The following is a 25,810-nucleotide window of genomic DNA, read 5'->3' on the forward strand; positions in this document are numbered from 1 at the left end:
ACCAGGTCCTTTAATTAATGTTTTTAAATCAGTGATTATTCCCTCTGCTGGCTTGCTTGATTTGAAATGATTTAAGCTGCACTTGACCGAACATCCTATTTTCAGTGGTGACCTGCTGGCAGTAAGAAAAAGAAGTAATTCATTTCAGACAAAACAAATCATACAATAAAAACACATATACTACAGCGCTCACTAAGAACAGACGAGCAGGACCCATTCCAAACTTACCACAATACCTTATAAAGTTAGATTGTAACTTACTATTAGAAAGCCTTTTACTTCAGCCAAGCGCCTGATCTGCCTTAAAAAAAACTAAACCGCAAGTCTGAAAAGAAGCTGACCTTTCAAAGGCCCTAAATCGTTTCTTTCATCTCTTTTTTAAGCCTGTATGCTGTCCTTGTCCGTAAGAGCTAAGCTGATTTTGCATTCGACCAAAAGGTTTTACATTTGATATCCGGGTGATAGTGTACATGACATTCTGAGAGTCACATACTTTTTGTCTTGACCTGGACCTCCGTGACAAGAGCAGTCAATGCTTACAAATGTTTTGTCAAGAAGTCAATATCCTTTGTGTTATTATTAAACATTTTGCAAATTGACCACTTAACTTCAAATTAAAATGTAAAACGATCTTTGTGCTTTTTCTACTCTTTGGTCATTTAAGATTTTTTTTTTCCATGTGTTGTTACTGTTCAGAATGGTGTGTAAAGCAAATATAAACTTACAGTGGCTGACTCCTTTGAACAGAAACTCAGCAGCTAACTACACAATACACTAGTATGCAAATTAACTGAATTCTGAAACATAGGTAAAACATGATATCAAATCATAGATGTCTGGTTTGTTTTACAATGTGTTAAATAATCATTAAAAGCTCATATAGCTTTAAATGTCCTACCCATACAATTAAGTAAAACATTTAGTACAACATTTAGTACAATCATTTGTATACCTTCATACAAATGTAATAACCACAACTCCATTTTTAAATGAAATCTGAAAAACTGTTTGCAACATATTTCCGTATAGAACATAATTTACAACTTGTTTGAGAATGAGGCTGTTAGGGTTTGAAGCACTAATGTGACTGAGTGTCCATGCAAGCTTGGCCAGCTGTGCCAAATTGTCTAGTGGGTTTAAGTTAAGGTTTTAACATTATTAGCTTCTCTATTAAGAAGAACCATTACAATATTACATTATAGTTTAAAGAAAGCCTGACTACCGGTAGATCAAAGTTTTTATGATGAGTTCCTGAATAACAACAGCAAGTGCATGACATCTGGCAGATAAGTAGCTGTTCATCCCTAGCTGGCAAGAACGACTAAAAGGAGTTCGCCATCCTGCTGCAGTAACTCTTGGCAAAAGCCGGCAATACAGTCATGTGACCAGGAAGTCAGATTTATCTATATATCATTATATTTTCCACAGTGTAATTTTAAGGAGCAGTGGGATGAGAATCCATTAACCATTAACCACTCTCTCTCTGTCTGTATCATTGAACTGACAACTCTGATACAGTAACTGTGGCTTATTATCCCAGCTTTTAAACCGCCGAAAGTGCACATTTCAGTGCTTTAATCCTGGCTGTGTTATTATTATTTATTATACGCCCTTATCCAGGGCGACTTACAATTGTTACAAGGTATCACATTATTTTACATACAGTTATACAGTTGGGTTTTTACTGGAGCAATCTAGGTAAAGTACCTTGCTCAAGGGTACAGCAGCAGTGTCCCCCACCTGGGACTGAAACCATGACCCTCCGGACAAGAGTCCAGAGTCCTAACCACTACTCCACACTGCTGCCCCTGGTGAGGGAACATTTTGAAGTTGTTTTTTAAACACTTTCCAATCATAAACAATAAAACGATATCCCAAATGTGCTGCTGTTTGTTATAATCTTTTTTTTTTTTTTTTAACTCAACAACATACTGGACTGGATAACATCTCTTTGGAATTTGTAAGGCCCATTACTCGTATATGTCCAAGCTTAAATGTTGTGTTCCTTTTAAAAAAGGTCTGCTTTAAAAAGGAGTCTTAAACTGCATTAGACCACATAGGACTAGCCATTTCTAAATGGGCCTTATTGTGAGACTGGATCAGGTGAGCCTTCTGAGTATAATTTTACAAACAAGGCTTCTAAATAAAAACAATCTTTGGAAACTGAGATTTATTTCTAGCTTTTCTAATGTGGGTTTCCTTACTGATTGGAAACTGAGGGAAATAACACATGTAACATTTGAAGTTAGGTAACCAGTTTTAAAGCTGGATGAGACTGACACAGTGTTTAAAAGAAAAAGCAAAAATGTGAAGTAAATATATTTCGTTTTCAAGATCATGTAAATAGAAAACGCTGATGTCTGTCAAAGTCTGGAACAGTAATGGTACCATGTTAAAAACAGGTGGTGTTTACTTTCCAGCATACTGTATTATATACACGAAATACCATAACTGTTATTAATATGCTCGTCTTTAAAAAGGCAACAACTCCATCTTATCCTAATTTCAAATCGCTAAAGTATGAAATAAAAATAAGCAACTGTCACTCATGTAATAAGGTAAGCGAGTTACATAGTAACGGATTCCTGTTTTTCAATAATAGCACAGTTAAATCCTGCAGGGAATCGCAGTATTTCTTTACATATTTCTATTATTTTACACTCTTTTTTTGCTCACCAATTTAGAATCTCCAACTATATTCCTTCACTATAGCAACTCCCCACAACAGCTCAGGACGACTAAAGTTCATTGGGTGCCCTTCAATCCAACTACCAAGTGCCTCATTAAATCCAGGAGCTCCATCCCCTGGAGCACAAAGGCCAGCAACACTGTTGTCAACTCAAGCTGAATGGGAGTAGCACATTGAAGAGAAACAGTTGGCAGCGCCACGCAAATGTGATGATCCCAGTGAGAGCATCAAGTGAGCCACTCAGGGATCCCACTTATCACAGAATGTTTAATGTGAAATATAAGCACTTTTAAAATGACACCCTGTACTAGGTCATACATGGAATCTGTGTTGAAGATACCCACTGGATCCTTGTCATGTGGCTTCATTCCACTGGGTCATGCTTTCTTACACCATAGTGAAGAGAAATGTTTCAAACAAAATTATGTATGATTCAGTCTGAAAGGTAATTAGAGAAAATATATAAAATCTCCTAATTGTTGCTAGAATAGCTCTGTGGAGAACAATAACTCCTCAGAATGTCAATGTGCTTCTATTCTGTCCGGGTGGATTTTTGAAAAATGAATGAATGTCCGGGATTTTGCCTGCTTGCCCATTTGCTGCTGCTGCTGCTTGCAGAACTGCAATTTCCGGCATGTCCTAATAGCGCCACGCCTGCGCAGACGGCATGCGGCTGATTTGTTCACTGGGGCTGGTTGTACTGGATCCCAGATTTGATCTTGATCCTGTGACGTATTGGGTTGTACTGAAAGCATCAGGGTTGATCTAGAGCTCAGTTTGAGCCCAAAATCTGATCCTAATTCGAGCTTGCTTCAGAGCAGGATCACAGTCGGATCAGAGCTTGATCGAACGTTTTTAAATGGAGGAACTTAAACTACAGGGGCTCATTCATAAACTGAAAGACGAGAGAGCTTATTTCGTGATCGGCAAAGTCTCTTTGGGTTTATTGCGTTATAGCGTGTTCTGAAATCCTTTAGTTTTGCTTCAAATAAATGCACTGTGCAATATAAAATATAGTAAAATGAAACAGGATAACCTTTATTTTTTGTATGCACGGAATACATTTGCATCACGTCCACCAAAACAACAAAAATAAAACACTTGTTTGGTACAACTATAATATAACACACATTGTTAAACGAGCCAAATATGAATGTGTCAAAATATGTAACCAATTTAAAAAAAAAAATCTGACTTCATATTTTTTATCTGTTTTTTGGCCATCACTAGAATAAACTGAAAATAAATAAATAAATATTTATTCAGAACTCTGCTGCCCGCCTGGTGTTCTCTCTGCCTCGCTTCTCCCACGCTACTCCACTACTCTGCTCGCTCCACTGGCTCCCGATCACCGCTCGCATCCAGTTCAAGACTCTTGTACTAGCCTACAGATGCCTTGACCAGACTGCACCCAGCTACCTCCAGACCCTCATCTCTCCCTACACCCCCACTCGACCTCTCCGCTCCGCCTGCACTAGAAGACTGGCTCTACCTCCGCTACGCTCCCCTGCCTCCAGAGCCCGCTCCTTCTCCACCCTTGCTCCGCAGTGGTGGAATGACCTTCCTACAGACGTCAGGACTGCCCAGTCCCTGACCACATTCCGGCACCTCCTTAAGACTCACCTCTTCAAACAGCACCTGTAGAACTCCTCTGTTTGTATCCTGGGACACTATCACCCTTCATTTAAATGTGCTTTATTTTGCTCTTATCTGCCCCCTATTTTACTGCATTTAATCCTGTACTTCAGAATACTGTAATCTGCCAAGTGTTTAACCTGTAGTATTTTGTATTTAATCATATCCTGATGTAACTATCACTATTTAATCATATCCTGATGTAACTATCACTATTATCTGCTGTATTATTGAATTGTGGTTTGTCACACTTGAACAAAAGTTATTGTATTTCTTGCTCTTATTGTATTACTTGTATTGTAACACTTGAAATGTATTTGCTTACGATTGTAAGTCGCCCTGGATAAGGGCGTCTGCTAAGAAATAAATAATAATAATAATAATAATAATAATAATAAATACAAATTATATAGGCCTATATATTATATACATATTCTTGTAACTTTGTATTGCCATGTAACACTTGTAAGTCACCTTGGATAAAGATGTCTGTCAAATAAATAAATAAACAGGAATTATTTCATTCAGTTGCCCTACACAAATAAATCAAAGAGATCTGCATAACAAAATGAACGGCACATATTGTGTTGACAAATTGTACTTTTACCAGCGGAGGTATGAGACCTTCCAATTTTCATGTTAAAATGTGCTCTTTATCCCTGAACACTAAAGCGAGTGTGGCATAATGTAGATTTTAATGGGAGGTATGAGAATTCCCCTTAAAATATATTTCTGGAAACGCTGAGATTTAAATACCAGTACGTAAGATAAATACAGTTTGCTATTAAAATGCTACTAGTACTGTATTGGTATTGATCAGTTCGGCAATGTCAAGAAATGTGTGGAAGGTTGCAAAAGTGATGAAGAGTTCAAGAACTTGCTAGCACTCCAAAAATGGTGCAAAAACATTGAATGTCACTCAGCACTGTTACAGATTGCACAGTTCTTTGTTGTTCCCTCTCACAATGCAAATGTAGAGCGAGTTTTTTCACTGATGCAAAGCCAGTGGACAAAGAAAGGGAACAACTTGACTGGTGAGTCTCTGAAAGGGATCCTGCTTGTACAGCACAACTTCAGGCATGCATCTTGCAAACACTTTCAGAGCTACTTCAACCACTGCTGAGAAAGATACGCTCTGCAGAGAAATATGCATGGACACTAAAAGAAGCACAGTAGGAAAGAGATCTTTGGTGCTCAGATTTGACAGTTATCTTGCAAAGACTTTTTTGATTGCTAAGCAATAAGTAAATAAGTAAATGGAGTTACATGTACTGTATGTTTGATGCAGGCCATTCTTCTTTTTTTAATCATTTTCAGAAGTTCAAAGTAGAAATAAACTTTACAGTTTAGTTTTTCTGTGTTCATTTTGCACAATGAAAGATTAATCTTAAATAAAAATTGGTCCTGCCAGTCAGCAACCACCCTGGGAGTGTCCTCTATTTTTGGATGATCTGAAATATGGTAACCATACTATTGTGACAGATTTATGAATGCTGTAAACTGTTGATCTCCCTCTTTGCTCACTAAAGTAAGTCCTGAAGAAACAGACAGGTTTATTATATTATACTGATCCATGCAATATGCCAAGACTTGGCAAAAAAACACTGTCTGAGGTCAGAAGAGAGCAACCCCAGTCCAAGGCATCCATTAGACATGGGTTTCTGCCAGAATCAAACACTTGGTATCTCAAGAATCTTAGTTAAAAGCCATACAGATTATTTTCATACAAATGCTAAAGAATCTGTTCTGTTCCCTGCCCAAGCATCTGTATAACTAAGATAAACTATTAAAAAAAAAAAAAGAAAAAACATACAGTATTACTGAAGCTCATTAAGAAATCTGTTGACGTCTGGTGTGACCTTCTACAACACAGAATGTTTGTGTTCCACCCGGTATTTAGAATGACCTATAAAATCTGCAATCAGTAAAAACCAAAGCCCATTTAGTGACTTCAGTGTAATATTTTCTTCACAACATTTTAAATATATATAAAGTGTTTTCAACCTGATCAGATGACCAAGTACAGGTTTGAAGCTGCAGCTCCCCAGAGTGGAAGGCACTCTGAGCTGAGCTCTGCACTTGTGCAGATGCAAAAAATCTATCTGGGAATATAAAAATAAATATTTTTATAAAGGATTTATATTGTTTCTCTAAAATAAATCTTGTTTGATACCTTGAATGTGTTTGCTGCTTCTCCTGTTGTTTTAAGAAAAGTTACACTCGCAGTTATTTTCATGTGCTATATTTGGTTTGTAATCTATTCCATTTGTAAGGTATGATCAATGCACTTCAGTTATCAGCTGTTAAACCAAACTATGACATTACAAGTAAAGTAGACTTGAACCACTAATAAAGAACTTTGCTGACAAAAGAGACGCGTGTCTATAGTAAGTGTGGAAGCTAAAATGCTACAATCACCACCACTGTCCAAGCTAATGCTGGTCTCTACAGGTTAGGGTTACAGTGGAAAGTCGGTAAGCCACACACCTGCCTGTATAAAGAAAGCAAAAGACTGGATTTACTCCTTGGGATTAAGTTGTCCTGCTTCATCAGATACCACTCTTGCACAGTGCATACACAATTGTGCTGCACTGCTAGGAGCTGCTGTTCAGTTGAGACATCCAGTCTACCTGCTGACACACACTACACAGTCCCTAAATACTATAACTAGCACTATTCACAGTGCATGATACATTAACAAAAACAATCATGTTACATAATCAAGGAAAAAAGATGCTGCTCTATTGAAGGCCTGTCGTATTTTTTATTTGAAGATCATTAGGCAGTTTGCAATCTCTCATTTACCCTTGACCCGGTGTTTTTGTTGTTTTGTTTTGCTGAATAGGCAGATTCAGAAGGGTTTTAAGTATATTTATTTATTATTATTTGTATTTTTGTTTGCGGCGCGGATAAAAGTGCTGCGTCTTTTGTTATTGTTTTTGTATATGTTAAAAACCTCGTGAGGATACGTGGCTGATCAGCTACTGATTATTTAACTAGCTGACAGTCACGCATCCTTACTAAACTCATGCAGACTGTGGCCGAGGGGTAATAAGATAATTAACAGCTAGTTAACCCCTCGGCCAGAGTATAAGAACCTGCAGCTGTCTGTGCTGCAGGGTTGAGTGTACAGAGGAGAGTACTGGGAGCAGAGAGAGCGAGGAGAGAGAAAACAGTAAAGAATAATTGCTATATGTAAATATACTTGTTTCTGTTTATTTGTTTGGCCAACGTGCCCTTTTGTTTTGTAGCGTTTTGTTGTTTGTTTGAATCTTTTGTTTTGTATTATTATTTATTAAATACGCTGGCCGCCGTTGTGTTCAGCTTCACCCGCCCATCCATTGTTTTGGTTCTGGTACTTCCTGGTCCGTGACGTCACCACACCTCACCACTGCAAGCCATCCTGTCACACATATCTATCTATATTTGTGTATAAGATTAAAAGTTTAAGAGGGTTTGTGTTTTGTCTAGATCCAAAGGACTGTGAAGAAAATAGGAAATTCTGGTCTCTGTCAAACCAAGTCTGTGGAGTGCTTTCCAGATCTGAGGGAGAAGGGCTGCCAAATAAAAGGCGCTTTGTACTTAGGCAGACGGACCAGCACAACAGTGATGTAATCTCACACATGGTTACTTTACTGTCTGCCATGTCTAAAATCTTCCACACTGAAACCCTTTCAGATTAAACACAGTTGTGACTGTAAGACAATGGCCACAATTCTAAATAAAAAAATAATATGAAAAAATGCCAGCCTTTCTGATTCCACCAGGACATATGTTCATGAAAATGAATAGAAGTTAAGGCTAATTCACTATCTTAAAGGGGTTACAGCTAACAAAATGATTCCATGATTCCTTTCCCTATATAGATCTTGCATGTGTGGGTTTGAAAGAAACACATGTTATTGCACATTTCCTAACTTAGTACGGGACTAAGTGCACCTACAAGATCTACATAGTAAATGGCAGTCACAGCCAGTAAGATCTCTGGAATTCATTCATTAGCTATTAGCAGAACTGAAATATTTTCATAATAGTATGTGCTCGATTGTAAAGTTGTTGTTTCACAAGAGAGGAATGAAGAGACTTTTTAAAATCTCCACTTGTCAGGTTGAATCAGTGCCCGTATACAAATTACCACTATACACTAACTACTCGCAGACGTACTGTTTCAGACAACCAATATTTTAAAAGCTGATGGTCTAGTGATCACCCAGCTGCAAAAAAAAACAAAACAGTCCCAGCAGAGGCTTAAATCAATTTAAATAAGCACATGTTGCACAACTCTGCCGAAGTCAGGCTTGCAATATTTTGTGTTGCAGGGCTTTCACCAGGGAGTCTGACAACCTTGCTAAAAGCTTGGGTTGTGGGGATATATAGAGTAGGTAATCTATTGTAAAGAAAACAAATAGCTCTTGTGTAATACATTACATTTGAGGTTCCTTATTATATGACATCACCCTGATGGCCATCACCATCCGCAATGGAGTATCTATTTTTGTCTGTAGACATGTGGTCAAGCTTGTCTTAATCTGGTAGTACAAGCTGAATTTCCTGATTGACTGATATTATTGTGTTTAATTTCTCACCTGTTTAAAAGCATTGTGTGCTTCTTCTCTATTACAGTTTCTGTTTAGATCAATATCTACAATGCATAATTACTATTCCTTTAAAAGGTTTTTCAACCACTTCTAGAGCTGGATTTCTGAAGTGAGGTGGTTTTAATATTATCCACTAGGGGAATGCAGCTGTAATTTCTTCCCTCTCTGTACTCCCCTGGTGGTCAGTATTTTTCTGGAATAGTAAGTAGGCATGGCAACTAATGATCTAATCAGAAACAACAATTGAGAATGATAGCAGACACACATGACAGGGTATTACAGAGTAAATACATTTTCCAGAAATGTGGCTGTTATAAACATTGCTTTTTATAGTTTTTTTCTGCTTTGTTTTCACAGTACACTTTAAAAGGAGACTGCTAAAAGAAAAGAAAATTATAAGAGAACAAAAGAATCAGTGTTGGAAGTGATTAATCCATTATTATAGTAACGCAGATAAATAACTGAGTAAAGCAGTCTTATCTACCATTATCTGTGACGGAATACCACTGGAACGAGTGCTTCTGAAGCGAAGGCCTGTTAAAGGACCGGCACTGTAAATCCCTGAAGCTTGGCACCCCTGCTGGACACAGCGTGTTCTGGCACACTTGATACTGGACTCTGACACCAGGACAGTCTCTACCTTCAGTGCTGGGTCTGTGGAAATACAAACAGAAATAAATCTGTGAAATTGGTTTAATTGTAGCTGAGTACTGTTGAGTACCTCTGTGACAGCTGTGCAGTGTCTCAACAGCATGCTCCTGATACAGCATAATACACAACAGACAAATGTGTACACAAGAGTCTAATTTCCTGAGTTAGGAGTTGAGGCTGTTTTTACATAATATACATACATTCATAACTGTATTCTCTGATTTCAGTCCTAAGTCACACACAACACTGGATCAGACCAGATCACTGTTAGAAAGGAAATTGTGCTTAAAACTAATTGCCTGTTGAGTATTAATGAAGCAATATGGCACAGCCCCAGGTGTGTTGTGACCACCCAAGAAATAGTGATATCCCACAACAACACACATTTGTTGACCCAGGGGACTTTTTTGACCTGAAAAAAGAAACAAGGACCAGGGGTCACAAATGGAGATTAGATAAAGGGGCATTCAGAACAGAAAATAGGAGGCACTTTTTTACGCCGAGAATTGTGAGGGTCTGGAACCAACTCCCCAGTAATGTTGTTGAAGCTGACACCCTGGGATCCTTCAAGAAGCTGCTTGATGAGATTCTGGGATCAATAAGCTACTAACAACCAAACGAGCAAGATGGGCCGTACGGCCTCCTCTCGTTTGTAAATTTTCTTATGTTCTTATGTTATGTGGTCATTTGAAATTAAAATCAACTAACAGATATCGGTTTAAACAGAACACCAGTCATGTGCAATACAAACCGAGCTCCGGCTTTCAAAGCTTTCTTTCAAAGGTAAACTAAAAGAAGGCCTACCTGGGATTATCACACTTGCGTTGACGGACACTGACCCCGGTGTTACAGGTTCTGCTGCAGGCTCCCCATGCACTCCATGAACTCCACTCCCCATCTGTGTGCTCAGGTAAAAGAGCTTTCCTGACACATTCCCCAGCTTTGCACCACTACAAAATGATACATTTAGTAGTTTAGATTTATATAGTAGTTTAAAAATATATACAAATAGATACATATGCTAATCACACCACTTTGACCCTGCTTATCACAGCATTACTAGAGCAGCCCATCACTTCTGCACTAAGGAGTGGTTGGCCATCCAAGATATATGTGTGTTGACTGTGACTTTAACGACCTTTCAGTGGAACAAATGGATTATATCCTCCCATGTAACACCACCTCATCATAAACCATAACTTACCAAAGATGGACTCCATGAGGTTTTCCTCTTTGAGACAACTTGAAACGTTACTTGTCAAAAAATAGCACATACTCTACCACCACCATTGCAGTCACATGTTTTTGTGGTTACTACCTTATGCAATGATGACATAAAATCTGGTTATAGAAAAAATGTAATCAATAAAACATGCAATCAAATGAAGTTTCTGTCATACTTTAACAAGGCATAAATGATCTTGGCGTGCTGAACTGGCTATTAGTGTGCTATTGGCCAGGATCACAGCATCTGTTCATGATTTAATTGCCACTCGTCATCCCTGCCTGTCAATGATTTTTATTGACTATTCTTGGCAGGCTTCTTAAATGTCTTGGATGCATAACTGTATGGTGTTCCAGAGATCCTAGCCACGTGCCCTGAGTAGCAACCTTTACGGAATTACCCATGATTTCTAGCACAATACATCAAACTGATTGCTTGTGGTTTCCTCTTACATTGACAGATCAAATGCCATTCCCTGCATATGGTGTGACAGGTGGGTACTGACACCTAACACTAATAACCAATAATAAAACATTGGTGGCTACCAAACTAAAGTTGCTTCTGGCTTGCAAGGTCATGATGGACCTGTTGCTGAGGGCGATCATGTCTGAAGGGAAATTTAAAATAATTTCTAAAAAGGTAGGTCAGCTGTCTAAACATGACATGGTTTTAATTCAAATCTCTATTTGTTCATAGGATATGCTGTCTCATAACCCCCGTTCAAGAGAGGGATGATGGTTTCCTTCAGCAAACAATATCCAAAGAGACTCTTAATACAATTCACTATGCAGCTAAGTGGCCCATGAACACTGTATAAAAATAATTTAAGCGCCAGGAGCAGAGAACCCAAATGGGACACTTCTACAATCTCAGGAAAATATCCAAGTGTGTGAATGACATCGAGTGGTTCAATTTGAATCGATATACATTAAGAAAAAAGGGGAAGGCAGTTTACATGCTGAACTAAAATATTCCTGCACAGCAGAACTTTTAAAATTGATTTTAACTGCACGGAAGGGATTCCCCTCCCAGCCATTTTTACTTTGTTCCAGTTTTCTAATGCTACTGGCCACAGTTTACTGCAGCATATTTACTTAGCCAGAGATGGGCCTACAGGGGAGAGAGATGGAAAAGCAAGGAGGCTGTGGGATAAAGAGTTCTAAGACAGTCAACAACACAGATGTTTCTCTCATAGGAGGTCATTTGAGGGCTTTCTTTAACTACATTACTAACTTTTAGTAAGAATTTTAGATGTGTGTCACTTATGAGTATATTCTTTTTACACTGTTTGGCTGCTGTTAAATGATGATAAAAGGACCTATATTTCAGGATTCCCAAACCACTTTTTAAATTTTTTTTTTTAAATGGCATATTGGAGAACGCCAGGTTAAATCATACTAGCAGCCCAAACTAAATAAAATAAAAAGATGATATGCAAATAAAACATCGCTCTACTAATCTGAAATAAAACAAGAATTTTGGCTCAGTCCCTTGACCTTAATTTTAACCGATAGAACAGACCTGGCACAGGCAGCTTTGCGTCTGAAAGTTGTTAACTGGCTGTATGCAGAGGCTGCTCTTTCAAATAGGATTGAATTATTTAATAAAATGTGATTAAATTGTTCCCGTAAAGCTGTAAGTGAAATTGATATGACAGCTCATTCTAGTTAAACAGGTGAAATAAAAACAATTCCAGCAGTTTTTATTTCACCCACATTTTGACTGCAACTATTTTTGGCAATATGGTCTTCACAGAAAATAAACATTTGGTCCATTTAAGCTGCTTTTCAGCTGAGATTTGAAGATGTCCTCCATGGAATAAGGTTTCCAGAACTTCATTTGCCATACTGTAACTTGGAAGACTGTTTAAATATTAAAAATATTAAAATGACAACTTCCTTAATTCACATAATTACACAGATACAGTTTTACAATACCGAAAACAGCGTACCTTTCCTATGTCACACTCTGTTCCATCCATGGGTGGATCCAATTTCGTCTTACATTCTTTCTCACCCTCGACTTTGCACCAGAGCCCAGAGCAAATTACATACTGAAAAGAAATAAAAAAAATACTCTTAAGGGGTACATTCAGTAAAACATAAGTACATTCGTTTTTTTAAGGAATATGTTCATAACATGTGCCACAAAGAGAAACGACCAGTTTAATTTGCTTTTACTATTCTGTTATGTAAGGTGCTTCACATGATGGTTCCCTCTCTATTTTACAATGGTATGATGTTTTGAAGTAATTCGGAGTGTTAATAGGCTCTGTTGTTCCAATATTGAGCACATCCTTCAAAATCCTAATGACCAGAGACAGTAGCAGTTAGCAAAAAGACTAAAGAAGATCAAGTAGTAGCTTGTGTGGAGCTACGTAGCTGTGAAAAATTTTAACTTCACCTCAGTTACACAAACTGTGCCTTTAAGTCCGTAGGGTTGACTGGCATGTATAGCAAATAAATGATTGAATGTGGTTTATAAATCCAAAAGAACTGCATGTCATTCCATTAGTCTCTTGTGCAAAAGATAGTAACCCCATCTGAGCAATATTTAATTATTGCGTCCATCAAAAAGAATATTACACCAAGTTATTTTTAAACAAAAATGAATAAAAGTCCATGGAGGGCACTGCTTGCCAAAGTGTATTTAGAAAATAATAATTCTTACTACATTGATTTTAACAATCAGTTACAGGTGGCTGGGCCTATAGAACGTGCTCCAAATCTGCAGTTTAGCCACTAAAATGATTCCTAATATTGTTTTCACACACAAATTTACAGCTTTTACAGCCAGAATTGTAATTTGGTATTCACATCTCAACTAGTGAATGTTGAATAGCTCCTTGTTTCCTGAACAGCTAATTAATTCAGAGCGGAACATTGAGAAAAAAAACAAACAAAAAAAAAACAAAGATAATAATGTGCCTAGACACTACTATATTTGACAACTAACTGAATGCATTTGATCTGCGCCTGAGTAAAAATACCAGAGACAGTGTGGACCGGTAACAAAGTAAGACGTTACCTAATGCAGAAGTTCAGTGACCGCTTGAATGATTTGATCTTTCTTTGTCATTGTTTGCCAGTAGGGTTGTTTAGTACACCGGCAGTGTGTAGTGGATTTTTATATGGGTAGTAATGAGCATGCAGCATGCAATCTAGTTACTAATGTCCTCAGTAGTTTTACTGTGCTGCACTTGCCTTCAAACACCACTCTGTATTTTACTCTGTGGTACATCATGTGAGAGATGTACACCTTCAATGTACACCTTCCTTCACATGCAATTGCTTTTTTCTGTGTTTTAAGTGAGAAAGCACACGGCTTATTAGGTGGTATTTGTTCAATGCTTCTTGTCTTGGACCAATGTAAGCCATAAAATCAATGCAATTTTTTATTTAAATCAGCAGGGTATTCAAACAGATTTGGCAGGGCGACAAACAAGCAAAAGGAACTAACATCGATGTATTACTCCCCAGTGAAAGAAAGACAATACTGGAAAGCATGATATCATATTTAGCTGTCCCTTTGTACATGAATGATTGCTTCAGTGAACTCACAGCAAACATAAAGATCCCACTAAACAAAACTGAAGTCAGTTGTTGTTTATCCATCATGAAAATAAATATAAGACATTTGTCCCCGTATGGGGAGTTTTGGAGTCTGAGGTTTTGCATTCTGTTAATGGTGAAAATGAAGGCAGTGTTTGTTATTATTGATACATGGTTGAACGATGTCTCTAAAGATAAAGATAAATAGGGTTCCTGATTTATTTATTTATTTATTTTCACTGTATTTGCATTAAACATTTGGGTTAAATCTTGAATAAAAATATATTTAAAAACCAGTTCCATCTGGTTTTAATTCCCCACATACACGCAGAGTAGATCTTGCTCTTTACAAATAACATAGCAGAAACTTTACAGTGTATTATACTTCCATTTAATACACATTACAAAAGGGAACCTGATTAAGTATGTATCCTTCATTTTCAATTGTTACTGTACAACACATTAATGAAGGGATCTGTCAGACTCTAACAATGCACTAGTCACCAATGCCATTGCATTGATAATGAGGTTTTTACTGTGACGATAGGTAGCTTGACTCATGTATGTATATATATATATATATTATATATATATATATATATATATATCTTCGTTCTGTTTGATATTTTATTTTAAAAAACTCAAACTCAAAATCAATTATTGTAAGGTGACATTGGTTTTATGTTGGGAAATATTTTTAAGAAAAATAAAAAACTGAAATATCTTGCTTGCATAAGTATTCAACCCCCACACATTAATATTTGGTAGAGCCACCTTTCGCTGCAATAACAGCTTTAAGTCTTTTGGGGTAAGTATGTACCAGCTTTGCACACAGTGTCGGAGTGATTTTGGCCCATTCTTCTTGGCAGATTTTCTCCAGGTTGTTCAGGTTGGTTGGACGACGCTTGTGGACCGCAATTTTCAAATAGTGCCACAGATTCTCAATGGGATTGAGATCAGGACTTTGACTGGGCCACTGTAGGACGTTCACCTTTTTGTTCTTGAGCCACTCCAATGTTGCTTTGGCCTTGTGCTTGGGATCATTGTCCTGCTGAAAGGTGAATTTCCTCCCAAGCTTCAGTTTTTTAACGGACTGAAGCAGGTTCTCTTGCAGTATTTCCCTGTATTTTGCTCCATCCATTCTTCCTTCAATTTTAACAAGATGCCCAGTCCCTGCTGATGAGAAGCATCCCCACAGCATGATGCTGCCACCACCATACTTCACTGTAGGGATGGTGTGTCTTGAGGCATGGGCAGTGTTAGGTTTGCACCACACATAGCGCTTTGAGTTTTGTCCAAAAAGCTCTATCTTGGTCTGATCTGACCACAAAACCTTTTCCCACATTGCAGCTGGGTCACTCTCATGCTTTCTTGCAAACTCCAGACGTGCTTTCAGATGGTACTTTTTGAGTAACGGCTTCTTTCTTGCTACCCTCCCATACAGGCCAGTGTTATGCAGAGCTCTTGATATGGTTGACTGGTGCACCATTGCTCCACTCCTAGCCACTGAACTCTGTAGCTCCTTCAAAGTGATTGTTGGCCTCTCTGTGGCTTCTCTCACAAGTCTCCTTCTTGTTTGAGCGCTGAGTTTCTTGGCAGTGCCTGGGTGGTGTGATGCAGCTTCCACTTCCTGATTATTGATCCAACTGTGCTCCCTGGGATATCCAAACACTTGGATATTATTTTGTACCCTTTCCCTAATCTATGCATTTGTATTACTTTATCTCTAACTTCTGTAGAATGCTCTTTGGTCTTCATTTTCCTTCAGATTCACAGCCTGACCAATGATCCTTCAACAGTGGGGTTTTTATCCAGAAAATGTGACAGTAACTTTAATGGTTCACAGGTGGAGGCCAATGGTATGGTAATTGTGTCCTCGTTAGGGCAATTTCTTTCATCGGTGTAAACTGGGAGCTTCCACAGCACAGGGGTTGAATACTTATGCAAGCAAGATATTTCAGTTTTTTATTTTTTGATTTTGAGTTTCAGTGTTTCAAAATAAAATATCAAACAGAACGAAATTTCAATGTAATTTGTAATTTGTAATTCAGTAACAAGAGAGAATTGGTCAGGGGTCTGAATACTTTTGCAAGGCACTATATATACATTAAAGCTTTTTATAAAAGAGGTGCTGACCAATATAAGGCACTTTGTACAATAAAGAGTGTCTCCACAAACCGATCTTAGTAATGGTGAATTAACCATCCATCCATACCTCATTTAATTGTTGATATTTTTTAAGTCAGGACTGGTCGCACACTCAAAAAAAGAAGAGAAAAAAAACTCTTCTATTTTCTCAAAGACATGACCACTGCTATCATGACAAATTAATGCACTCACATACTGTACATATGCTGTACAATGTTTAAAAGGTCAGGGTTACAAAAACACAGAAAAAACAGTTGCGCACCCTGGACTGTTACTGCAGTCAGATGGTTTCCTCTTCTTCATCTGTTTAGTGTGAAATGAGTAACACCCATCAAACGTAATGCCAGAACATGATTGCTGATAACACAGAGGGCTTCATCCAGCTGCTGTTCCACCAAGTGTAAACCAAGACATGACCCCTTATTAAGGGCAAGGCATGATGTCACTCCCAGATGAAAAAAGACATCTTAAATTATTGCTTGGGGAAGTAATGAAGTGTGGAACAGATTTGGACTGAATAGACTCATCTAATAACCATACATTTATTTTTTCAGCTTTATGTATTGAATACCTAAAATCACAGTGGATTCTGTTTTATAAGGCTATACCAGGGCTTTAGACTGCGGGAATAACGGTTGTGAAGTTCTTCATCCTTGTTTAACACATTGGTGTTGGAAGTTATGCTTGCTGTATTAGCATTAAAATAGGTTTGTTTTCATTTATTTACACATTCTACCCCATAACTTCCAAGTAAAAAAATATTCTAGAAATTTGTAGAAAATTAATTAAAAATAAAAACTGAAATAGCTTGGTTGGATAAGTGTCCACCCTCCTTGTAACAGCAATCCTAAATTAGCTCAGGTGTAACCAATCGCCTTCAAAATCACACACCAAGTTAAGTGGCCTCCACCTGTGTTAAATTGTAGTGATTCACATGAATTCAGGATAAATTCAGCAGTTCCTGCAGGTTCCCTCTGCTGGGTAGTGCATTTCAAAGCAAAGACTCAACCATAAGACGCTTTCAAAAGAACTCCGGGACAAAGTTGTTGAAAGGCACAGATCAGGGGATGGGTATAAAAAAATATCAAAGGCCTTGAATATCCCTTGAAGCACAGTCAAGATGATTATTAAGAAGTGGAAGGTGTATGGCACCACCAAGACCCTGCCTAGATCAGCCTGTCCCTCCAAACTGGATGTCTGGAGACTGATCAGAGAGGCTACCAAGAGGCCAATGGCAACTTTGCAAGAGCTACAGGCTTTTATGGCTAAGGCTGGTCAGTGTGTATGTGACAACAATATCCCAAGCACTCCACAAATCTGGCCTGAATCCCCACCTTGAATCCTGTTTGAAGTATGCAAAAAAACACTCAGGAGATTCTGTAGCCATGTGGCAAAAGGTTTTGTGGTCTGACAAAACTAAAATGGAACTTTTTGGCCTAAATGGCGCAAACCCAACACAGTGCATCACCCAAAGAACACCATCCCTACCTTGAAGCATGGTGGAGGCAGCATCATGTTATGGGTATGTTTCTCATTGGCAGGAACTGGGGCACTTGTCAGGATAGAAGAGAAAATGAATGGAGCAAAGTACAGAGAAGTCCTTGAGTAAAACCTGCTGCCCTCTGCAAGAAAGCTGAAACTGGGACAGAACGACCCAAAGCACACAGCCAAAGCTACACTGGAGTGGCTAAGGAACAAAAAAGTAAATGTCCTTGAGTGGCCCAGTCAGAGCCCCGACCTAAATCCAATCGAAAATGTGTGGCATTTTCAAGGTGTGGTATCTGAAGCATAACCACAAGTACAGAGAAACACCATCTATAATTGACAAACCCAGGACTGGAAGACCCAAAAAGTTGTCTAACAAGGATGAGCAAAACTTGAAGATAATATCCTTAAGGAATAGAAAGAAGACAAGCGTTGAATTGACAACAGAGCTGGCAGAAGGCATAGGTGTTGTTGTCCATCACATCAACAGTACGAAGGTCACTCTTGAAATCAGGACTTAAAGGATGTGTTGCAGTAAGAATACCTCTGTTAAGAAAGGGGAAGACGACTAAAAGGCTAAAATTTGCTATGGAACAATGGTCAGAGGTGCTTTGGACTGTTGAGGTGAAATCTGCAACATTGTAGGATTATTGTCACCCAGCATTACATGACGTAAGCTTTTTGTGTTGTGTGCTGAATGAAACAGTGTTTGGTATATTGAAAAAAATGAAACTATAAGAAAGATCAAAAAGATAAACATTGTTTTATTATGTGAGGGTTTGCTAACAGCTTTCCAAGTCAGTTATATAATACCTCTGAACTCTATGCAATCCACATATATGGGCTGATTTTCTTGAATGACATCCTACATTAGTGTTATTTAGTAAGAATAGATACTTACTAAGTTTCCTGATCCCAATCTGCCCAGCAACTTCTATTGCCTGATGAATCATTATGTACAATATACTATAATGTCATTTCTGGAATACTATGTATGTAATGGTTATAAACATAATGTAGCTACTGTATATACACACTGCCATGCAAGTTAAAAAGCAGCTTTTATATATACTGGTACCAGCAGTCTGATATGCTAGCGCTATGTGAAACCAAACTGCCAAAAAACATTTAGGGTGGGACAAAAATAGTTGCAGTCAAGGCATGGATGAAAAAGATTGCAAATTCTCCAAAAAAAAAAAAAGAATTTAGATTTTTTCTGATACTTCCAAGCAAAGCAAAGCTGTGTTTTTTTTGGTGTTCCAAGATGAAGATTGTGTTGCTTTTCCAAAACAATATTACCAGTACTGTACATGATTAATTTTACTTTTAAAAAACACAAAAATATACTATTATTTTCCAATCAGCTGTATAAAGAAAATGTGTTTGTACTTGACACCCAATATAGAAGTGTGTTTACGAGCAAATATATACCAATAAACTATAGTTTAACCTGTAAAAATGCTTCGATTGAAAATCAGATGCAGAATGAATAGGTCTTTCTTTATCTATCTGCCAGTGCATCGACGCAGAACAGTATGCACCTCTGTATGTGAATCAGGATGATGTGTTTTGTTTTGTTTTGTTTTTAAATTTAGTAGTTGCCAATTAGTTTTTTTGTGTTTTCTCCCCAATTTAATAGTGTCCAATTATTTTTTGTTTAGCTCAGCTCACCGCTACTACCCCCACGCTGACTCGAGAGTGGCGAAGGCAAGCTACAGCGTCGGAGAACAACACAGCTCTGGACAGCTTACCAAGCCCACAAGCCCACAGGCGCCCGGCCAGACTACAGGGGTCACTGGTGCACGGTGAGCAGAGAACACCCTGGCCAACCTAACCTTCCCTCCCCCCAGGCAGCGCTCGGCCAATTGTGCGCCGCCCCCTGGGAGCTCCCGTCCGTGGTCGGCAAAGGAATAGCCTGGACTCGAACCAACGATGTCCAGACTATAGGTTGCATCCTGCACTCTACGCGACTGCTTTTACTGGATGCGCCACTCGGGAGCCCCTAGGATGAGGTTTTGAGATAATAATGGACTTGTGTGGAACTTCCGGTGTCATGCATGTATAAGAACTTAACGGTACAATAGAAACAAATGTTTGCTTCCACTGTAATTTCACAAGAGAGGCCATGTTTGTAACAAAGTGTTCAATCACTGTTATGGAAAGCTTTAATTCAACCCGCTGAAGAAGGCATTTGAAATGAAAAATAAAGGTGCTCTGTTGTAGTTTTCAATGTTATGTTTACATATATCTAGGGCTTGGCTAACTTTTTACTTGGCTAACTGGCCTTGCTATCAGTATACACTCTGTACTGGGTATTTTATGCCGAAAAGAAACTCTGTCAGGACAACTGTGTTAAACAAGTGAAAATAACAAAAGCACAGTAATAAACTAGGCAACTGCAAGAATGTAATGCAATTAGGATCAGCGAACCATTATCAGAATCAGTCAAGACAGAAAGGTAAAAACAAGTTACACTGCTTTGTAATTAACAGCTTTTTCTGGGTTTAATTAGGAAACAAAATCGGCTCAAAATAATTTTAAAGGGACGTCATGTGATAAAAAATAAAACCTGAAAAACTTCAAACCCTACACATATTGTTGCTGGTTTCTTTCTATAGCTATTAGATTTTTTTTTTAAAGTATTTCTATGGTTTACAGTTTTACATCTTGAGAACACAGAAGCTATTCCACATACTGTGAATCAGTAGTTTTGATATACGTTGCCATGATACTAACAGTTGATTTGCTTACTTAATGGTATCTAGGTGTTAAATACCACTTCCAATTGTCATTAAACTATACACTTCCATTCCTTGTTCAATACTGAGCATGCTGTTTATACACGCCATGGTCATCACATTGTTCTTCATACTGAGCGCTCTAATTCTGAATTTACAGTTGTGGCAGGGGGTGTATGTTACTGACATTCTTTATTTGTTCTTTTGAAAAAAAAAAAATTCTGTCAAAGAATTAATCTCTAAGGATTCAATATTCTGTTCTAATCAATTTCCTTTTTTGTTGGTTGGTTAAACACTTGAAAACAGTGACAGACGTGGCCCACATATCTGATTAAGCAAAAGCAATAACACAGCAGGAACGCGCACATTGCACTGTTAATGCAAATCACTCTTGATCTGGAAGGAACCCTCACTCCAGGTTAATAGGCTTACTGTCTACTTGCCTATTTAGCCTGTTCACTGATAGTGTGGATAATTTGCTACTCATGACCAGTACAAAACACCACAAAGATTGCCAGGATATTTCATTCAGCCTACTAAAGTAGCTTCAGATTTCTTATTCAGTGTCTGGGAAAACCCATAGCATCTCTCAGTATGTACACCAATGCCACTTGCTGGATATGCAGCGTATTACCTTTCACTGATATTAATACAAAATCCCTATGGATATGGCATCCAGTCCAAATGAATAGAGGCTAGCTGCAGATCCAGAAATATCAATCGTGAAATTGTATTACTGGTAAGTAAGGGTTTCACAGATCCCGATTAGCACTAATCATGGACTACCCAGTGTAACATTAGGTAACCCAGTGCTAATTAGGGTCTGTGAAATTAAAGACTGAACTATTAATCAAACAAGATAGCTTTCATTATTTTAGAAATATTTTATCAATTAATTAAATTGAGTTGAACAAAATTGCAATCACAATGAGAAAAAAAGAAGCACTTGAATTCCATGATATGATAAATGGAACTAATACAAAGCTATTAAAAAGCACATTGTGTTGCCATGGAATCCTTAAATTAATGAAATGAATTTATGGGATATTTTAGATTCAAGACAGTACAAATACCTTTACACAGACCTACTGTATAAGATTATTTTAGTTTTCCTGTGGAAATAAATATGTACGTAAATATTATCTGTTTGTCAGTCAATATAATTTAGTGTACAACTATGATTTGTTTATCTTACATGAAAGACCATTGTCTTTATTCAACTACACCAGAGAGACTTCATTACTCATTCCATACCTGCATTTTCTGGCAATAAGAGGCTTTTGGTCCAAACAGAATCTGACATTGCTCATCTGCAGTGTACGTCATCCCAGGTAGCTTGGAAGGCAGAATCACGGAATTGAGGCTCTGGGGATCTGTCTGCAGCAAACAACTGCTCGCCTTTGACCTAGCAGAAAGAACAAGCACAGCATTGTGAAACCTGTTTCTCATAGAATAAAATAAGGAAAAGGAAAGAGAGCAGACACATGTGTACAGCTATTTCCTTTATGGTACATCTGCATAGTTTCAGTTAAATACATAATGTTTTTTTTTTATATAACATGCCATGAATTTATTAAGGCACAGATTTATGTGATATGACAAATGGTGTTCTTCAGTAACTTCGAGAGATGCACTCAAGTCCAACTAGTTTGATCAGACTGTGGGGTCTATTTTTAAAGTAATTGCAGCTAACAAAATAATTCCATGAACATATCTGGTACTAGTGTAGGTTGAAGGAAACTCAGTTTCCATGTATTTTTCTTGGCTTATCAGTTTGCACTTGTACTCTCTGTGTCATTTCACCTCAACATTGTCTTCTGGGTCAAATCATGTACTGGCTGAATGCATGTCACGCAGTAGAGGAAGAAGATGATTGGTTATTGACAGTAAAACAGTTAGTGAATGGTGTCGGGACACTTTCACACTCCAAGCGAAAGCGCAGGAAGTGCAAGACAGTCAGAAAGCATGCAGTTTTCTTTACCCTAGTGTAGTACAAGCTATCTTGAAATGAAAATACATGTTTGCTATAACATGTGTTTCTTTCAAAACTGCACATCTAATGAGACCTAGAAAATGAATAGATGTGCATGGTGGAGACATTTTACGCAAGTATTTTATTAGCTTAAATTACTGTAATGGTGGATTTAAATCTACTCAGAGGAGGATCTAAATATCACCGTACTTTAATGCTGTGGTAACCCTTGCAATGATTTATAGACACACCTAAAATAGTAGCATTACTACAACAATACAGTGGAATGGGGTTTGTAAATAATCTGCTTTACATATCTTTTTTGAGATCATTAAATAGATCTCCATAAGTTTCTTACAAAAGTTGAATTAAATACGAATGTATATTTTTCAAAAGATAGGCTTTTCTGCTTTCCACAGATCCTATTTGAGCTGATGTTATGGTTCGACTTTACCACTGAAACAGGAACAATCGCTTAGGTAGATTGCTAGCTCAACTCAGCTTCAGAATCATTTTTCAATATTATATGAAACACTTTTACAAATAAAGTAAGTAAGTGTAGTAGTGGCGCGGTAGCATCACAGCCCAGATGGAAAGACTCAGACACAGAAAGCTCCAAGTTAAATGCACTAATGCACTCCTTAATTCAGAAATAAACAAAAGCAACATGGACAAAACACTTCACAAAACACACTAAACAAAATAAACGACACAAGGGCCACAACAAAAGGTTTTACAAAAACTCATGAAAGTAAACAAGATGGGACGGGACAGCACAGCACGGAACACGGAACACGAAACATGCAACATGCAACATGGACCTCCACCTCTATCACCAACATTAATTCTCAAATTCTCAATTACCACCTGTGAACACGTATTTTATACACCTGTAATTAATCATTTAATCATGTATTGAATTGCTGGCTCCAGCCACACTCCCACGTGTTTTGACAGGGAGAAATTTAACCCCCTCCCTGCCAAGTTGCCAACCCAATATTCCCCACACCAACACAAACTTTCGCCCTGTCACAGTAAGTAAGAGTCGGGCTCATGAAATAACAACACAGATCAAAGATCTTTAGAATTTTTTACAAGGTGTTTAAAGTTATGGATAAAATGTAGAATTTTGTATTTGTTTAGAAAAATGCTGAATGCATACAATTTAACAGAAAACAGAATCAAAATGTAATGGAAACATAATTCTGGAATGAAAGTAAAACTCTTGTTTTCCATTTTGTTTTAAAAATGAATCTGTTTCTTAGGAGTATTCTACAAGGGAATATAGCAGCAGACTTAGTTTAGTTTAAGGAAACTTGCGAATGCCTTCTTCCTTATAAACCTGCAAAAAGAAAGATACCTGTTCCAAAGGGGTATGCCAGCAAGACCCCTGAAAGGCCGGAGTTTGTGAATCCTTATTGCTCTCTCAATTGCAGGTTCATTTACAGGTTAAGGTTACCTAAACGTTTCACTGTTGGTTTCTGAATGGCAGGGTTTGCAGGGCTAATATCTGTTACGTTTTTAATGCCACTTTGTACAAACCAGTTTTCCAATGAGCAATGCCTTTCAAATGAAATCTGACTATAATTCTATGGTAATAAACACAAATATGAACCAATTGCTCCCAGAAATAATAACAGATTATATTCTGTGAATAATGTTTATTTTTTTATTATTAGCCAGATAGAACTTGCCTTCAGTCAGATGCAGGGCTGAACCTGCTGATAAACTTGGAACCTTTTGTAGGCAAAATAACATATTGCTATACCTGATTAACTTAAGCCCCTGAATAGCCAACATTAACATTTTAATTAGGTTTAATCCTCTTTGTACTGTTTCCCGTAGGATGATCATAATTTAATAATAATCATTTTTAACAATGTGTGGACTTCCAAATGGAATGGGATTTTGGTCTGCTTTACTTAAATGTGACGCCTCTCAACCCTAAGCTCTTCTGATTTATTGCAGGTCAGTTTTTCTTTCCAACTGGGGTTTATGCCACCATTATGTTTTCATCACGAGAAAACACTACTTCCACTAGCCTCTGTTGAAAGGATTTGGTTAGCTCATAAAAGACTAATATCAACTCACATAGAGCGTGTAAAGTTTCAAAGAGCTTGTGGCAGGGCTGAGGCCTGCCCCATGTAAATAGTATGGTTTTGTTTGTAATTAAAAAAAAGGTGTATTTAATATGCTTAATTGAAATGAATGTGCAGCAGGTGGCCAGGTATGAATTGAACAATTGATAATCAATTAACCCTGGTCACCTGCCTTTAAAAAGAGTCTGAAGGGCCAGTTTCTTTGTTCTTCTTGGGCTCCTCTTTGTTCATGGTTGGTTGGGTGGTTGGTTGGGTGGTTGGGTGGGTGGTTGGGTGGGTGGGTGGTTGGTTGGTTGGTTGGGTGGTTGGGTGGTTGGGTGGTTGGGTGGTTGGTTGGTTGGGTGGGTGGATAGTTGGTTGGTTGGGTGGGTGGTTGGTTGGTTGGTTGGGTGGGTGGTTGGGTGGTTGGTGGTTGGGTGGTTGGTGGGTGGGTGGTTGGGTGGTTGGTTGGTGGGTGGTTGGGTGGTTGTCAACTTAATTTTTTTTCACTAACCCTTAACAACGTTTCACGGTGTGTGGTTTCAGATTCGTCAGCGTCATTATCTCATCCGGTGAGTCAGTTTTTGAATAAATCACACATAGTGAAGGGAAAGAGAAAGGCAAAGAATTAGTGAGTCGAGATACGGGGTAGAATCTCTCAGCGGAGAGATTCCATGGTAGAGAGTCGAATAGTGATTTTCTAAGTGTAAGGGACTTACAGGAATCCACGGACAAAATAAAAGAATAAGTAGAAAAAAAAGACTAGTGGCAAATTGTAAATCTTGGTGAAGAACCTGAGTGACGTTAAAATCTCGACTGTAAGACCCGTTGAGGCAGCAGAGTCACGTGAATTAAAAACCTTGATTAAGAGCAAAGGTAACGTTAAAATCTCTTATTATAGGGGCTCCCGAGTGGCACATCCAGTAAAGGCGCTCCATGTGGAGTGCAGGATGTGCCCTATAGTCTGGACGTTGTGAGTTCGAGTCCAGGCTATTCCTTTGCCGACCGAGGACGGGAGCTTCCAGGGGACGGCGCTCAAT

General features: G+C 38.1%; 1 protein-coding gene across 1 annotated transcript in view; it reads right to left on the reverse strand.

Annotated features, from left to right (window-relative positions):
- Positions 1–25,810, reverse strand: part of LOC117973137 (A disintegrin and metalloproteinase with thrombospondin motifs 19-like) — a 109,935-nt gene that overhangs the window by 27,965 nt on the left and 56,160 nt on the right. The window contains exons 10-13 of the mRNA XM_059022272.1: positions 21,975–22,125; positions 12,750–12,851; positions 10,378–10,523; positions 9,407–9,576 (exon numbers count right to left, since the gene is read on the reverse strand). Coding sequence (XP_058878255.1) covers positions 9,407–9,576; positions 10,378–10,523; positions 12,750–12,851; positions 21,975–22,125 — 569 coding nt within the window. The remainder of the gene's footprint in view (positions 1–9,406; positions 9,577–10,377; positions 10,524–12,749; positions 12,852–21,974; positions 22,126–25,810) is intronic.

This window comes from Acipenser ruthenus, chromosome 1, assembly GCF_902713425.1.
Source record: "Acipenser ruthenus chromosome 1, fAciRut3.2 maternal haplotype, whole genome shotgun sequence".
In the NCBI taxonomy this organism is placed as follows: domain Eukaryota; kingdom Metazoa; phylum Chordata; class Actinopteri; order Acipenseriformes; family Acipenseridae; genus Acipenser; species Acipenser ruthenus.